The sequence below is a fragment of the Ruditapes philippinarum genome, unplaced genomic scaffold (assembly GCF_026571515.1).
Source record: "Ruditapes philippinarum isolate M1 unplaced genomic scaffold, ASM2657151v2 ctg1722_1_1_1_1, whole genome shotgun sequence".
Lineage (NCBI taxonomy): Eukaryota > Metazoa > Mollusca > Bivalvia > Venerida > Veneridae > Ruditapes > Ruditapes philippinarum.
In genome coordinates, this window is record NW_026859735.1 from 124593 (window position 1) to 143514 (window position 18922).

At 33.1% G+C, this 18922-nt stretch overlaps 1 protein-coding gene across 1 annotated transcript; it reads left to right on the forward strand.

The window, feature by feature from the left end:
* The first annotated feature begins 4279 nt into the window (after positions 1-4279).
* Positions 4280-15818, forward strand: LOC132757718 (nuclear envelope phosphatase-regulatory subunit 1-like). Its single transcript, XM_060749085.1, has 7 exons — positions 4280-4369; positions 4909-4930; positions 8132-8203; positions 10643-10716; positions 11141-11250; positions 13724-13778; positions 15085-15818. The coding sequence occupies exons 1-7, from the start codon at positions 4325-4327 to the stop codon at positions 15121-15123; spliced, it is 417 nt and encodes a 138-aa protein (XP_060605068.1). The 5' UTR covers positions 4280-4324; the 3' UTR covers positions 15124-15818.
* The last annotated feature ends 3104 nt before the right edge of the window (positions 15819-18922 follow it).

Below are 18922 nucleotides of genomic sequence, written 5' to 3' on the forward strand. Positions count from 1 at the left end.
TAACATAAATGGTATGTCTAAATTCGCGCACACGTTTTCCGAAATGAGCTTTGCACGCGCGCACTGTTCTGACAATCGAGAAATGGAATCCCTACAAAAAGTCCAAAACGGCAATTTTATAAATGTTGCAGGCTTGGTTTAATTGAGTCTGTTCATGGACGGTGTTACCACCTACGTTCTTTATAGCATTCAACATTTAAAACGTGAAATGGTAACTTTTTGAACGATATATACATGTTCATATGGCAACAACACGTACGTCGGTTATCAAGGAACCTTCAGGGTGACAATTAAGTGTCATTCCATGAAAAGCGGCGAATGGTCCCCAAATAAAAGAATGTTCTAAACGAGAAAACAATGGGCGGAACCTGGGACTTAAGTCCTAGGCGGAAACAAATAAAATTAGGTGATCGATCAGTGGTTTCAGAGGCATAAGAACTCCAGGACATATTTTGAGATATCACAAGAACTCCGGGACATTAGAAAAATCTGGTATAAATTTGTTAGCCGGGGCTTTATGTTTGCGATTTTGCATTATAATTAGGTAATTATATATGGCAAGGATGAACAGGTCAATACTTGCGAATTGGCAAATAATTTGGAAATTTTACTCAAAACTCCCAGATTTTACGCAAGAGGCGATGAAAAATGGACTATGAATTAGATTTTGACACATAATACAATATGTAAGGCAAGCTTAATCATGAAAGTTTAATTTAGCACCTTAAACTCACTTTTTAAAGATGAAAATTACCATTTTTCAAAATTGACGAGTGTTTTGCAGTATATATACAATAGTTTTCCGACGAACTCCGTGACATTTATCACAAGAACTCATTGACAAGTTATCATAGGAACTCCATCCCTCGTGTAACACTTCCTTCCCCTTGATTCAGGCCTATTTAAATACATGTTACAGACTAATTAATAAAATATGCACCATCTAAACAAAACACCAAGCATACAACTTCACAGTTAAGACATATGGTCAAAGCAAATGTATTTAAATGGTTAAGAAACAACAAATAAGTATACAGTTCTGTTACGAAGCCAAATTTCCAACAACAACAAAAAAAATATATTAAAGGAAAGCCAGCTGCATAACCATAGAGCTTTAAATTACATAATATTCTTCTTTAATAAATGTTCTTTTATAACACAACAAAATTGAGGGGAAACAGTTTGTCGCTATTTAGCACCTTAAACTCATTTTTTAAAGATGAAAATTACCATTTTTCAAAATTGACGAGTGTTTTTGCAGTATATACAATAGCTAGTTTTCCGACGAACTCCGTGACATTTATCACAAGAACTCCTTGACAAGTTATCATAGGAACTCCATCCCTCGTGTAACACTTCCTCCCCAGTGATCCAGGCCTATTTAAATACATGTTACAGACTAATTAATAAAATATGCACCATCTAAACAAAACACCAAGCATACAACTTCACAGTTAAGACATATGGTTAAAGCAAATGTATATAAATGGTTAAGAAACAACAAATAAGTATACAGTACTGTTACGAAGCCAAATTTCCAACAACAACAAAAAATATATATTAAAGGAAAGCTAGCTGCATAACCATAGAGCTTTAAATTACATAATATTCTTCTTTAATAAATGTTCTTTTATAACACAACAAAATTGAGGGGAAACAGTTTGTCGCTACATGTACGTACCTTAAACTATGGTTTTAAAAATGTATTCTGTAATATCATATGATAAAGACATCAATTGTTCAAAGACCCTGATGAACAGAAACGATTTTTTCCCCTTGCCATGTATTTATCTAAAATCGAAACTGCATAAAAGATGTTGATTTCCTAAAGTTTTACAGAAGATAATGTCATGGTTTAGCAGCTGTTGATTTCTAACCATACCTATTTGTTCTTGGACGTGTCCCATATCAGTTCAACATTTTTTTTAAAAAAGCAGTGTTGCAACAATAACCTTGTCTAAATGCATTAAGAACATGATTTAAAATACTATTAAAATATGTGTATCTCAAATACCTTAGACAATGCAGTCAAAAGACTAGCTGGTCTGTAGTCTCTCTCGTCTAGAATCTTATATTTTTATTCACGAACGGTAAAACTTTTTTCATATTATCCGAAAATACTGATTCTTTTGCACATCTACGGCGGTGGGTCAATATGTAATGCAAAATTGTCAATAAATAACAAAAGAGCAAATATTTTACTATTTTTTTCAACCCTTCGAAATAATCACTTAAGACAGTCATTCGTTTCTCTTGTAAAAAACCAGAGTCATAGATATGTATAGTTATCTATGTCTCTGAAAAAAAAAACAACAAACAAACAAACAATTTCGGTAGCTCCTTTGTGTGCACAAACGTTGTCATGCAGAAAATATATGCCTTTCATACCAGTCGAAGGAATGATTTCATTGAAATGTTCATTTTAAATTTTAAACACGATATCTCTATAACACTAAGTCTTGGATGTGACAGAACTGCCTTAAAAAACTGTTTGTGTCAATTGTGATACCAAATATGTGGATATATTTCACACTGGGGGGAGTATAGAACAAACGAACAAAAATAGTTAGTTTATATTAGAATTTGTTTTAGTTCGATTGTGTGGGAATTAATTTAATTAAGCTGTTAATTAGGTTATAAAGAACTCGATCTGAATCCGTTAATAGAACCTGCATGAGACATAAGATCTTATATCCCGGATAGAACCAACCAGTACATATAGTTTCATACTTCAGACAACAACAGCTTTCCCCTGAGGTGGTTTGAACCACTAGATCCTTAGATTACGAGGGTTTTATTTTTATGTTTTTAAATGTCAATGTGTTTGAATGGACTCAATTCTTTTTTTATAACTTTTCTCCTGTTCGGCTGGATATTTGGCAGTATGTGAAATAATAAAAAGATGTAAAAATATAGTAAAATATACAAAAACTCCACACCTGAAGCTACAAAGCCAAAAATTTATTAACAAAATTAAATATTTAAATAATAATAATAATGAACAACACAAAAGTTTACTTCGCATGAACGATTAGTACATGCAGGTCAGAATGACAGACTATTCTCTCCCTTACCAGTTCCTCTCCCTGACGGTTCTCTCCCTAACCGTTTCCTCCCCTGACGGTTCTCTCCCAAATTTGAAATATGCAGACAGTTCTCCCCCCATTTTTTATCATTTAGTTTTGACTTACTGTAATCTAAAATATTTCTTAATGAAGATTATTTAAAGAATGTGTTTGATATTAACTGCATTTTATGTTTTATGTTAATTAGCTGAAAAGTGTTCGTAAATTTAACACCTTTTTTCGGTATTTTAATCCTATCAACACCTTCATTGTGAGAGATATAGATTATTGGACAATGATTGGACACCTGTAATTATGTTAAGGTCTAGCTTGTAAATACTTATTCATCAATGCCTTTTTACAGCTATTTTAATCTAATCAACACCTTGATTCTTGAGTAATGAATTAATAAACATCTCAATTATCACTGACAGCATGTGTGTATTGAACTCCTTTTTTCATTATACAAAAGTATGAAATTTAGCAATTATAACTCATTTATCATTTTTTATTTATAAATTTCATATTTATTTATAAAAAAAAAAAAATAATATCTTATGATTATCCTAATCAAGTAAATTATTCATTACTTATTTTCAATGGCAAAACACATTAAAAAGTATACATTACATCTAATTTAAAAAATCATAATAATTAACTAATATGCTAAAAAAAGTTTTTCTAATTTAATTTATATCAATTGAAAATAAAGTTACCAATTTATTAAACATCTAAATAATTCATTAAAGTATTTCTCTCTCTAATATATATCATTCTATAATAAACTTAGCCTACCCATTAATGATTTATTTAACATCTAAACACTTCAGTAAAATCTTTTTTTTCCTAATATATATCAATGAATAATAAACTTACCCATTTATTTATCATCTAAATACTTTAATAATAATGTAATAATAAAAATAAGAATGGGGAGGAACTGTCTGCTTATTTACAAATATGCAGACGGTTCTCCCCCAAAATAGGGAGAGAACCGTCAGGGAGGAAACGTCAGGGGAGGAACTGGAAAGGGAGAGAATAGTCTGACTACCTGCAGCTTGTGTGGCCCAAGGAAATTTCTGTAAATATCCTGTAACGTTTTATATTTTAGGCAGATTTATTTTCTATCTTAAATATTTTCTAATATAAAGTTTTTGTCAATCTTCATTATAACAGTTAATCTTTAATATGTGTTGTCAATTTATCTGAACTTGACAGGGTTATACCACTACAATAAATGACAGTGCCGGACAACCGAAATGACCGTATTCGGATGGCATTTGTTCTACGCTACAACAACAACAACCACAACAACAACTATGTCTCAAACTCCTCACAGCGGTTACGTCACGCTTTGCTACTTTAACCACTGCCACCACTGAAATCACGTGATGATAGTTGTATCATGTGACAAAAACATGGCGGCCAGTTTCAGAACGCCAAGGATCCCATATCAAACTAGCAGATTTATAATTACATCCTTACCAGACAAAATAAGTTCAAGACACACTATTTGTTATCACTTTAAAACAAGTGCCGGATCAAATCTTTTTGTGCAATCGTTCAATAACTGTTATATTCTGCCATTGTTTACTATGCATACGGTGTCACAGTGAAAATATCTTTCGTTATGTTTACAAAATAATTTTTATACGTATATTTTTTTACTTTCTTGTACATTAAGCATAACTATTTAACGAAAGAAAACTAAAATGATATAAAGTATTCTATTTTAAAATTAAAAGTGAAAAAAATATATCCGGCTATATTCGACCGAATTTACTTGTGGTGGCAGTGGTTACTGTACAGATCAGGGGAAGTAACCGCTGCGAGGAGTTTGACTATGTCTCTCGAACAAACTGAAGGTTTTTCATGTTTCTTTTTTCTTTCTAAACATTATTAATTTCATTTATAATTTCCATCGTTATTTTGTATGGTTTAGAAACTTTTCAGTCGGCATTATAATCTTTTTCCAAGAAAGAATCAATTCTGATAAAGTTGTACCTATTTCGGATAAACTGATTTTGTGTTTCCTAATCTAAAGTCAAATCGCTTTAAGTAGGAAGTTTGTTGCGAATTCTGTAAACTGAATTCATTAAGTTGTTACCAATGTATATAAAATGTTGTTCAGGTAGATTTAGAAAGTGTCATAAAAATCAAACAGTTATATTTTTTAAACCAAGCTCGAAGAGGAATCCTGGTCAGCTCGGCCCTAAAACATACTCGGCCCCCGAGTCAGCTCGGCCCTATTCCAACTCGGCACGGGTCAACTCGGCCCACTTTTAAAAATGGGTAAAGGACATCAAAGGACTCCTATTGTCACAGGCTATTATTATCAATCAATGTGTATGTTAAATATACCGATTAATTATTATTAATGATAATTATGATTGACTTATTCATTCAAATTTGATTAGTGACCACCTGCAATCAATTAGAAGCTTATGCTATTAAGTAAACACGTTTTTGTTTCATATTTTTTTGAAAATTACTTTACAAACAAAATGCATCTAAGGAAACACATTTTTATTATATCTACATGTATATTCACAGGCACAAGTATCGGACCTGGGAAGAAAAAATATGAAGTTATTTTATCAATCTGTTCATATTTTTTCTTCCCAGGTTCGATAATCGTGCCTGTGTCTATATTAATTTTATAGAATCTGCAAGGCAAATAAATAACTTTTTTTTTTCTAAATATACTTTATTTCAGCAGAGGTACAATGTATAATTATATAATAATAATAAGATATTTCTTATTATTCATTTACCTTAACAACATGCAAAGCAAAGTAAATACGTTATAGGCCTATATATTTTTGTAAAGTGGGACGAGTTGACCCGTGCCGGGTTGACCCGTGCCGAGTTGGTATAGGGCCAAGTTGACTCTTTTCCCTCGAAGAGTACTGGGACATACTATAAGCTTTACAGAAATGTGAGTATTACGTTAATGCCAGTATCTTCAAAATTGATGGTTTTGAAAATTTTTGCCAGAAGTACAACAAAATTATGGATAATAAGTTTGCTTGCTCTTCGTTGGAGGTAATTTGGTTCCCTGTCCTTTAGAATTTTAGAATACACAGATTGACAGTTTCCGAACTAGCAGACGACAGGCTATTCTTATCAGTAGAATTGCGAGTAAAGATAATTGGTTGGGTATCGCACTGTATAAAACATTTGTAAAATGGTCTGACTTGTGGTAGGTTTAACCGTAAATTTACTTACCTTCAGTGTCAAACAATGTGTTGAAATATATACTGAGACGAAGCTAAGATCACAAGCTTTTAATTGGTGTAATAAATTTTAAAATCGGTCATTAAATCAACCCAAACTAGCAGTTAAAAAACGGTAAATTTATGCATTGTTTAGCCCTAGAGATATCTATTTTACTTGAAGATAAGGGAAACATCTTGTAGGGGTGTCATCGATTCAATCGATATCGGTGTATCAACGATCTTTGTTATCCGATTCGATATCGATTCCATTTTTTAAATATCGGATATCGAATGCACATATATTTCTAGCTAAACAGACTTCTGTGAACAGGTTTTATAGAAGTGATAGTCCTGTTTACTGTCGCAAAACGTCAAAATAAAAGCGACATATAAAGTTATGGAAGCCAGAAACATTTTTTTTCTAAAATGAAAATCAATGCCAAAGTTACCTCCCAGTGTCTCTAACGAATGCTGCCGAATTTCGTTGTAATCTCGCACGTCTGCTAAGTGGATGTCAAGACCCCTCAATTCAGATTTTAAGAAGGGAAAATGCCAAGAAAAATTTGTCAGTGTTTCTTTGTAAAAATTTTGATTACAAAATGTTAAACTTTAATAATTATTCAGGTTCTAAACACTATAATTTGCCAATTAAAAACGGCTTAATTGAAACGGCAAGGAAGGGATTTAGCATGATCAGTAACTACGTTATAGCAACAACAACAACTAAAGTAAAATGGAAAAGGCTTTAAAACTTTATAGTTACTAGTCATTAGTTTTCATTTATAGCTATATGATAAAAAAGAAACAAATTGTTCAGTTTTCATAGTTTATCTTTTTTGCATTTGTCTAAATATAACTGCTTTGTCAGTGTCCTTAGGAAACATTAAAAAAAGACTTGAAAGCTAAAATTTAGCCTGGCAATCGATATATCGCTGTATCGCCGATAATTCATTACCGATATATCGATACAAAAATCCTTATCGATGACACCTCTAACATCTTGTGTTTTTTCACTCGATATACCTTGGTTATTTACGTAGTTCATATAGAGACTGTCAATGGGTGTATTAGCCAATTTTTAACATTGTGATTTTTCCTAATATTATCTATCTTCCATTAATGTCAAACCCCAATGCAAGACGCAGACAGTCAAATGACTCTAGACTTCAGAGACAACCATGAGGTTTAAGGGAATCCGGGAACCAGTCTCTTACTGGACCCTAACTCTTATTGAATATACCCCTTGGTTCTTTTACATGCCCAGTGTATAGCACTGATACATGCGAGGATTTCTTACTAGTACATCCTCTAGGTAGGTGGAAAACACTGAAAGTGTCTGAAAAATCCCAAGGTGTTACCCAGGATCGAACCCGGGAGCTCGAGAGTGACAGTTAGTGGTCTAACAAACTGAGCTATCGCGTCACCTTTATTATTTCTTCAATAATTAGGTTTTTCTACAAAATCACTCTGATTACTGTTAGGGTTAGTGTTATGGGTTAGGGTAAAGGTTAGAGAGTTATGGAATAGGGTTAGGATTTTAAAACATGGATTTTGTTTTTCTTCAAATAAAGGTAACATCTCAAGTGCAACAGCCTTAAAACATAATGCTGCATTCTCAGTCAGTTGTTGGTGTTTGATTTCAGATAATTGTGCCGTATCTTTTACTTGTTTTGAAAATTTGAAAAAATGTCACTAGCAAATTGAATCCATGACTCTTTCTCTATAATTAAAGTGAATTACAAGAAAAAGTTTAGGAGTGTAGTAGTACAACTAGAACAATATGTTTCAAGGAAAACTATATTTTATTTAAAATTGTTTTATTCTAATTCTTCTATGTACTTTTTTCAGATTTGAAGGCATTTGAGCGAAGGTTAACAGAGGTTATCGATAAACTTCAACCAGCCGCAAGATTTTGGAGAAGTTAGTTTAAATTTATTTTATAATCCATTTGATAATAAGACTCTTATTATCAAATGGATTATAAAATAAATTTAAAGACGGGTGTTTAGGATATATCAATATATTATAATAGAATTAATATACCATATTTTAATAAAGCTTTCATTGATTATTATATAGATATGTACTCGAAGCAAGTACTCAATGAATCTTCTTAGCACATTGTACATGTTGATAGAGGTTGTGGCAATGGAAGGACACATGATTATGTGTTATTCTTTAGACCTTAATTTCAGATTTGCATATAAATAAAATTAAATGAATATTGCACATGTTTTAAAATATTTCATTGCCAAACATGAGTATACATATAATGACAGTTAAAATACAGTGCTATAATTTAGAATATTTGGCAAAAGGCATGACTCACAAATGCAGTGCTGTAATTTAGAATATTTGGCATAAGAGATGACTCACAATTTATCTCAACATTAGCAACAGATTCTCCCTTCAAACTGCACATAATAAAACTATGCTTTCTATAAAATACAAAATTTTATGATACAGACTAAGACAACTTATTACTTCTCATGTGATGTTTGAAAAATGGACTTACTCTGCCTTGAATTTTGCATTGTTCATTTATTAAAGTTACTGGTAGGGGGTTATGATGTCAAAAGGAAAAAATTCTGCTCCTATCAGTATGTAATGACTGAGCCTCGATTGACTGCACATACAAGCCAGGGTTTTTATACCCCCGCACAACAAAGTTGTAAGGGGGGTATACTGGAATCAGCTTGTCCGGCTGTCCGTCCGGCCGTCCGTCCGGCCGTCGGTTTTTTCATTTCCGCCCTATAACTTAAGATTCCTTTGACCCACAGTCTTCATATTTGGCATGGTAGTTAGTCATGATTAGTAGATGACCCCTATTGATTTTGAGGTCACCAGGTCAAAGGTCAAGGTCACAGGGGCCTCGACTTTAAAAAGCTTGTCCGCCCAATAACTTAAGATTCCTTTGACCTACAGTCTTCATATTTGGCATGGAGGTAAGTCATGATTAGTACATGACCCCTATTGATTTTGAGGTCACCAGGTCAAAGGTCAAGGTCACAGGGGCCTTCACTTCAGAAAGCTTGACCGCCCAATAACTTAAGATTCCTTTGACCCACAGTCTTCATATTTGACATGAAGGCTAGTCATGATAAGTAGATGACCCCTATTGACTTTGAGGTCACCAGGTCAAAGGTCAAGGTCACAGGGGCCTAAACTTAAAAAAGCGTGTCCGCCCTATAACTTAAGATTCCTTTGACCCACGGTCTACATATTTGGCATGGAGGTACATCATGATTAGTAGATGACCCCTATTGATTTTGAGGTCACCAGGTCAAAGGTCAAGGTCACAGGGGCCTTGACTTCAAAAAGCTTGTCCGCCCAATAACTTAAGATTCCTTTGACCCACAGTCTTCATATTTGGCATGGAGGTTAGTCATGATTAGTAGATGACCCCTATTGATTTTGAGGTCACCAGGTCAAAGGTCAAGGTCACAGGGACTTTGACTTTAAAAAGTTTGTCTGCCCAATAACTTTAGATTACTTTGACCCACAGTCTTCATATTTGGCATGGATGTTGATCATGATTAGTAGATGACCCTTTTGATTTTGAGGTCACTGGATCAAAGGTCAAGGTCATATGGACTTTGACTTCAAAAAGTTTGTCCACTCCTTAAGATTCCTTTGACCCACAGTCTTCATATTTGGCATGGATGTTGATCATGACTATAAGGTGACCCCTATTGATTTTGAGGTCACTGGGTCAAAGGTCAAGGTCACAGGGACCTTGACAAAAAAAAAAGCTTTTCTTCTTAATTGCTAAAGTATGTCCTGTCCAAAATTTATTGATTTTGACATTTTCACATTTGAAGCATGTAGAATACATAACTTAGCAATGCACTGGCATAACCTCAGATTTTGCAGGGAGGTTGTCCTTAAGCTCTAAATGGCCACTGTTGATTCTGACAAAGTGGTATGCGGGGGTATTCAAGCCATGATAGTGGCAGTTCTAGTTTTCTTCTATAGCAGTTTAAGGGCGACTTCCCCAAAGAAAACAAAAATCTTTAAAATCATGCAGTTTTCAAGACAACTTAATTGTCATCAAGAAGATTTTTCTCATTTTACAAAAATTCCATATAATTTTCCACCAAAATTATTGGAAGGGCTGCTTCCCCAGCCTGTGAAAAAAGCCCTGTTGGCAGGGTAGCCTGGCTCTATACTGATGGCATAGGCCATGAGCAGTTATAGGGTATGGATCTTTTGGAATAAAAATTGCAGTAAATTGGGATGTTCTTTTTCCTGAAGTAAAACTATTGCTATAATTACCGGTATTGTACTCTGAGTAAACTATGTACATTTTAAACTATATGACAGAGTTACTGGAAATATAAAGCTTTTTAAATATTTCAGTTATACTTATCTTCATCTCAATATGTACAGCAGTTGGAGCCTGGACTTGGTTGTGGGATCCTGACACTTCACAGGTAAGTATCAATCCTCAATCATAAACATTGATAACACAATCGGGTCTCATCTGCATTTAATCGTCCATGAGAAAGATAATGATCTCAGAATTAATACTGAATTATTATCCTCTGTTACAAGAAATGCAATGATCATGATTAAGCTTCTTCTTCTTCTTAACACATTTCCCACAATTAGTAAAGCTGGAAAATTCCTGCATGTCTTTAACAGTATCACAGTATCGTGTGGCTTGCAGTCCAACCAAATAATAAAATGTTTGGTTCATAATGGCTTATAAGATTTAATTTTCTATCGATCAGATTATCTCTTGGAAGTGTCCATATTTATATTTATTTTAAGAATAAACTTTCATGTATAAGAACTAAATAAGCCTCATATATTTATGTATGAACATTTTAAATTGATGTATTTTTCTTTCTTCAGGTTCCATTCACACAGTCATTATTTAACCATCCATTTTTCACGTTGACCTGTTTAACGCTGGTAGCGTTATTCTTGTGTGGTATACATAAAAGAGTTGTGGCACCTTCAATGTATCCTTTCAGAAAAGTTTCAGTTCAAAGTACATTTGTACATGTATGGCAAAACATTCTTTTTGCCTATGCCTATGATTTATGCTTCAAGGTATGACTAATCAATTCTTATTTTTTTTGCCATGGTTATGTCTTAAGGTATAATTAAACCATTCAGATTCTTTCCATCCATGGTTTATGTCTTAAGGTATAATTAAACCATTCAGATTCTTTCCATCCATGGTTTATGTCTTAAGGTATAATCAAACCATTCAGATTCTTTCCATCCATGGTTTATGTCTTAAGGTATGAATTAACCATTGATTTTCCCACAAGGCTACATGAGCTTTACCCCAGTTTCATGGTAGACAGAACAGAGCTTTATTTTCCAAATAACAATTGTAAATTGAGACACAAAATTTGACAAAAATCATGAATTTATGTAGAATTTCTGAAAATTGACTGAAATTTGTTACGGGGTCTCCATGGGAGAAAAAAGAATGGAAATGACCAGTAAGTGTAAAAAAAAATTCTATGAATAATTGGAAGGACTCACAAAAAGTTTTCTTTGATCATTTTAGAATCTCAAACTTGGAATTTCATGAATCACTATAAGTTAATGTAATAATTTTAAAGAGTTCAGGAAGCAATTTCACAGACTCTAGAACTAGTAATCACCATTTACAATGTATCCAGTACCTGCTAAATTTACATTGTATCTTTACCTGCTACATTGACCTTGTGTCTTTACCTGCTATATTTACAATGTATCTTTAACTGCTACATTTATAATGTATCTTTACCTGCTACATTTACAAAGTATCTTTACCTGTTTGATTTTCAAAGTATCTTTACCTGCTACATTTACAATGTATCTTTACCTGTTACATTTACAATGTATCTTTACCTGTTACATTTACAATGTATCTTTACCTGTTACATTTACAATGTATCTTTACCTGTTACATTTACAATGTATCTTTACCTGCTACATTTACAATGTATCTTTACCTGCTACATTTACAATGTATCTTTACCTGCTACATTTACTGTGTATCTTTACCTGCTACATTTACAATGTATCTTTACCTGCTACATTTACAGTGTATCTTTACCTGCTACATTTACTGTGTATCTTTACCTGCTTCATTTACAATGTATCTTTACCTGCTACATTTACAGTGTATCTTTACCTGCTACATTTACTGTGTATCTTTACCTGCTACATTTACTGTGTATCTTTACCTGCTACATTTACAGTGTATCTTTACCTGCTACATTTACATTGTATCTTTACCTGCTACATTTACCTTGTATCTTTACTTGCTACATTTACAATGTGTCTTTAATGGGGGCGTCCGTTGCAGAGTGGTTAAGGTCATTGACTTCAAACCACTTGCCCCTCACCGCTGTGGGTTTGAATCCCGACTGAGACTTTGGATTCTTTCATGTGAGGAAGCTATCCAGCTAGCTTATGTAGCGATGGTGGTTCCACTCAGGTGCCCGTTCATGCCTGAAAAAATGCACGGAGGGGCACCTGAGGTCTTCCTCCACCAGTAAAGCTGGAATGTCCCCAAATGACCTATACTGTGTGGGTGTGACGTAAAACCCAATCAAAACAAAACAAAAAATGTGTCTTTACCTGCTACATTTACAATGTATTTCAGAACATTATGAATGAGAACATATAACATACAAAATATATATACATTCACCAACCTTGCTAAAAGCCTTGTCCAATAATATAATATCATTATGGATTTACATGTACTTGCTGTCTTGATATGGGGATGGTGATCTAGGTCAGTGACATCATTGCTAAAACTGTTTAGCAAGATTTTTTTTGTAATAAAGGTTACAAAAAGCACATTTACATGGCATATGTTGAAAATGAAGGAATTTGTAAACTAACATACATTTAAATTTAACCAACCTGATCATCCCATTGTGGTTTATAAACCAGTTACATTAGAGTGACTTAAATGTGTATTATTTTGTGTACTAGGTTATAGATAGATATATAATATGAAAGAAAGAAAGTCATGTGTGGGAAATTATACAAACAAAAATCACATAAAATCAGCATGATGCAGCTAGATTGCCTGTCCAGTACGCTAATCACTACACCACAGCAGCTGTTGTGTTTTCTTCGTGCTATCCAGATAGCTGATGGAATGTCAGCAGTCCTTCTCTGGTGCCTGTTTGTGTCTGAAATAATACACATGGCGCACCTGAGGTCTTAACTAGAAAAGCTGGCTGGAAAGTTACCATATGACCTATACTGTGTTGGTGCGACGTAAACCAAAAAAAGAAAAAAAGATGAATTTTTCAACTAAATTCTTAACAATTACAGCTGATCAGTTGAGGTTACTGGTTAAAGAAATTGTAAACAGATTATTTACACCTTGTAATAAAAGATTGTAACACATTCTTTGAATGATAGTTTTAAATGCATAACTGTATTTTCAAATCAAACCTTAACTATTGTGTTCAGTATTGCTGCAAGATGTAGACAAGTTTTAGCAGATTACAATATGTCTTGTGATGATGTGAGTATGTTTGATAAAATTTCTTTTTCTCATTATGCACCCGTCACAAATTTCCTTTTTAATACTGAATAAATTTTCTTTAAATAAAGCGCATAAACACCAATTTGGAAGCACTTTCCTTGAATGTTAAAACTTGATGTTAAGTCTTCTCTTTTCTCAACTGATTAAGTCGATTCATCTATGCATACATGTATTGTTCAAAACATTCCATCGAATGAAACAGGTAAGAAAAGACTGTAGAAAGTCAGAGGTACTTTACATATCATACATGTTGCTGACTGCCAAGGAAAGTGCTTTCTATATGAACTTTATTTTAGGAGTAAGAGTATTATGAAAAAAAAATTTTATAGAAAATTTATAAGAATTTGTATCATTTTGCATTTTCTGCATGAACTTTGCCCTAAAAGTGATGTGGGTTCGCCAAATTGTAAAAGCAAAGTTACAACTATTTCAAAGGAGTTGAAAGGGGCTAGGTTACAACTGACAGATAAATTACAGTGTGTGACAAGTGAAGGGACCTACATGACCAAATGTTTAAAGATTGCTGGCTTATGATTACTGGCCCCTCTCCATTTGGGTTGAATTCCACAGGGGCTGTGAATTTTTATTCATTTTAGGAAGCTATCTTACTTAGTTATAAGAAGTCAGTGGTTCCACTTAAGTGCTGGCTTGTGCCAGATATAATGCAGGGTAGAGCTGAACTACCAGTTCTCCAGTAGTATTGCTGGAAAGCTGCCAAATGACTATAACAGTGTAATTTCACCCTCAAAAGGTAGAAAAAAGGAATAGCCAGTAATGTTTTGCAATGCAGTTATAAAATTAATTTACTTCATTTGTCTCAAGTGTAAAGATGAAGGTCGGAATTGTTACTTTTGATGTGTACATGAACTATGTATACATGAACTATGTGTACATGAACTATGTGTACATGAACTATGTGTACATGAACTATGATTACAAACGTACATGAACTTAAAACTTACCTATGCATATTTTTTATTTGTAATACTATGAATTTCAAATAGAGTTATAGCCCTTAATAATATTAAACATAGAAAGTGTTGTCTACCATAATTATCATTTATCCATGATTTCAAAGAAATTTCATAGAAATATGCAAATAGCTGTAAATATCATAGTATATACCAATAGATATGACCTGCCAATTTGTTAAGAGTGTTTGTTATAACCATGTAATTTACAACAAAGTGAACTATAGGAATTTTATGTTATTGTGTGTCATTTTCCATATTACATGACTGATTTTGCTACTGATATGTTAATTATTCTTTATCTATATTTTCAGACTGGGAAACTTATTTTAAAGCCAAGACCAACTACCTGACAATGAATACTTGGGAAGCAGTCAGTTTATTTACTTACAGACTTGCTTACATAATTTGTTGATTAATTATAATTGACACCAGAACTTTAAAGCAATGTTCTAGATATTTTCAACAGAACTTTGATGTATGAAATACAGATTTAAGAAATCCCTGTATAAAATTCAAATTTAGTGTGTAAGAATATTTATAATAAGACTTTTCTGATTGGAAAATGTAGCAACACTACTTATTGTAATGGGACAAAAATGAACAATATAACAATTGCATGTTACTGACAAATGTTTCAGAGTTTAAAGGCTGATATTTATAAGCTCCATATCACCTTTCAGCTGATATTTCTGAGATTTAGATTTATAAACAGCTGATATTTTAGTGCTTAAAATTATCAGAAGCTGATATTTGTAATTAGCAAAGACTCTTTAAAGGTTGATACTATAATAATTTAGAATCATTAAAAGCTGATATGTGTGAGCTTAGAATCATGGTAAAAAACTGGTCCTAAATTCTACTCTTATCTCCTTCCTACATCATTTCTAAGTTATATTTGCAGCAATTGTTCCTTATTGCAGCAATTGTTCCTTTGTTTTTGAATCATCAGAAGCTGATATTTTTGAGCTAAGAATCACCAGATGCTGATATGTGTGAGCTGATACTCATCAGAAGCTGATATTTGTGAGCTTAGAATCTTTAGAAGCTGATATTTGTGAGCTTATGATCACCAGATGCTGATATTTGTGAGCTTATGATCATCAGAATCTGATATTTGTGAGCTTATACTTATCAGAATCTGATATTTGTGAGCTTAGAATCATCAGAATCTGATATTTGTGAGCTTATACTCATCAGAATCTGATATTTGTGAGCTTAGAATCATCAGAATCTGATATTTGTGAGCTTATACTCATCAGAATCTGATATTTGTGAGCTTAGAATCATCAGAAGCTGATATTTGTGAGCTTAGAATCATCAAAATCTAATATTTGTGAGCTTATGATCATCAGAAGTTGATATTTGTGGGCTTAGAATCATTAGAAACTGATTTTTGTGAGCTTTTGATCTTCAGATGCTGATATTTGTGAGCTAAGAATCATCAGAAGCTGATATTTGTGAGCTAAGTATCATCAGAACCTGATATTTGTGAGCTTAGAATCATTAGAAGCTGATATTTGTGAAATAGAATCATTGTAAAAATCTGGTCATACTGTAAATGTTTACTCAAATCTCCTTCCTACATCATTGCTAAGTTATATTTGCAGTAAATGTTTTTTGTTTTTGATCTTTAACATTGAGAAACAGTGTTTAATCAATAAGCGGAAAATGATTTTGATTTTTTTATGCTGAGTGGTTGAGTATATGCAGGAATGTTTTGATACAAATTTCTCTAGCATAAATATAGATTTGTAAGCACCATTTTTCATCATACATCTTTGTAGTTGTGTATTAATGTAGTAGTTATGTAAGAGTAATTGTTATTTTATGAAACAAAATATTAGTTTTGTTTGTTTGTGAAAGGTTATTGATATTTGATAGCACACCAAATTTTCATATTGTATATTTTTGGTTTTATTTGTAAGAGAGAGCACTTTGTGTATAACCATGTCTTGAGAGTTATGGCTCTTGGGGAGATAGAAATATGATGTATGTGTGATGGAAAGCTGCTGGATAATGGCACAAAAACATTTCAGAAAGTTTTATTATCAACCTGTCAAAAGAACATACGTAGAGAAGAGAAAGAAACAACAATAAAATTAGGGAAAAATGCATTTGGGAGAAACAAATTTTTTGGAGGGGATGGGGGACTATAAAAAACTTAAACATACCAGTGATCCAGGATTTTAGTACATTTTAGAATATTTTTATTGAGGCTGATTTTGTGAAATATTTGAGCCGTGTCATGACAAAACAAACGTAGTGCGTTTGCGACCAGCATGGATCCAGACCAGCCTGTCCATCTGGCGCAGTCTGATCAGGATCCATGCTGTTCGCTATCAGTTTCTCTATTTGTAATAGGGTTGGTAAGCAAACAGCATGGATCCTGATCAGACTGTGCAGATGTGCAGGCTGGTCTGGGTCCATGCTGGTGACAAACCCATTATGTTGGTTTTGTCGTGACACAGCTCATTTTTGCTTATCTGGAGGCATACAACTTAAAGATTTTAACTTCAAGTATATCATTTGACAAGGATTTAAACTCTCTTTAACTGAAGGCATTCTATCTAAAGAAATAAGCAAGACAGTTTACATTAAGCTGTATACTTTAAGTTTGATTGTTGCATTAAAGGGACTCCCCTAAGGTTTTTTGACATGATTGGGCTGAAAATATTTTTCTGAGATTTGTGTACCAATTGATTCAGGTTTTATCCAATAGCTTGTGTGCAAATTTTCAACTTATTTCCTAACCTTGTTTTTCCAGAATAATATTTTTATTGTGAAAAACAGACCAAAAATGAGAAGCATTGCAATGCTTTACAGTCAAACAGGCTTATAGTCACATAAAAATCAATTTTCAATTCAATTTTGAGTTTAGTTCTTTGTTACCCTTTGCAGATTTTTCCATATTAATTGTTTCATTTAATATTTGTATTACTTTTCTTTTGCCTTTGGACCCCAGTGGAGTTCCTTTAATGATTCATGATTAAAAGTATTGTTTTATTTTTCATTATATCATTTATGCATGTATTGTGCAATTTATTGAAACATATTTTTTTTGATGAAATTATAAAATAAAAAGAAAGATAAAAGTAAAAAAAATGGTTTTATGTTTTTTGTGTTTTATAATGTACAAATATATGTATTTTCACCTTTTGACTGCTAATAGAAGTAACAGGTTTATGTAAGAGGAATTTCTGGGTTAGCCTGCTAAAATGTAGTACTCTTTTTATTTTTTTAGATCATATAAATTGAAGCGTTAATTTTAGGAAAGTTGGATTTACGTCAATCTTAGTCATTGCACTTTTTTTTCATGATACGTGACCTGTATAAGCTTCATATATGTTTCTTTAAGAGCAAGGACAGCCGCACTAGAATACTGTGTTAGTGATCGGAAATATTGGCGCATTTATGAACAAGAGCGATCAGTAATCACATGTGTCGCCTCATGATGGCCAATTTCATGTTGGGACAAATTTTGTGACAGACGGACAGACAGACAGACAGTGCACAACTAGACTTGGTACTGATCATTCCTGTAAAGTTTGGATAAAATTGCACCAGGAGTTTATGAGGAGTAGTCCGGACAAGCTTTTGCGTATCTGGCAACACACAGAAAAAACACCTTTTTATCAAAGGGCCATAACTCGGCCAAAAATCATTCACCCGGAAAACCCGTGCAATATGCGCAAGGACTTGAGCTACAGATCAATCCTGTAAAGTTTCATTGAAATTGCATTAGTGGTATAAGAGAAGTAGTCATGACAAACTTTAAAAATAAAAATTATTAAAGGGCCATTACTCTGACAAAAATCATTGAACCGGAAAATGCTGACAATATGCACAACTAGACTTGGTACTAATCATTCCTGTAAAGTTTGGATGAAATTGCACCAGTAGTTTATGAGGAGTAGTCCGGACAAGCTTTTGTGTATCTGGCAACACACAGAAAAAAACACCTTTTTATCAAAGGGCCATAACTCGGCCAAAAATCATTCAACCGGAAAACCCGTGCAATATGCGCAAGGACTTGAGCTACAGATCAATCCTGTAAAGTTTCATTGAAATTGCATTAGTGGTATAAGAGAAGTAGTCCGGACAAACTTTAAAATTAAAAATTATTAAAGGGCAATAACTCTGACAAAAATC

Bases quoted from the DNA above. Each gene is read 5' to 3' on its own strand.
- LOC132757718 (XM_060749085.1), top strand. From the start codon at position 4,325: ATGACCGTATTCGGATGGCATTTGTTCTACGCTACAACAACAACA. The intron at 10,717-11,140 runs GTAAGTATCAAT...TTCTTTCTTCAG, and splicing joins GGGATCCTGACACTTCACAG to GTTCCATTCACACAGTCATT. The intron at 11,251-13,723 runs GTATCCTTTCAG...TATTGTGTTCAG, and splicing joins AGAGTTGTGGCACCTTCAAT to TATTGCTGCAAGATGTAGAC.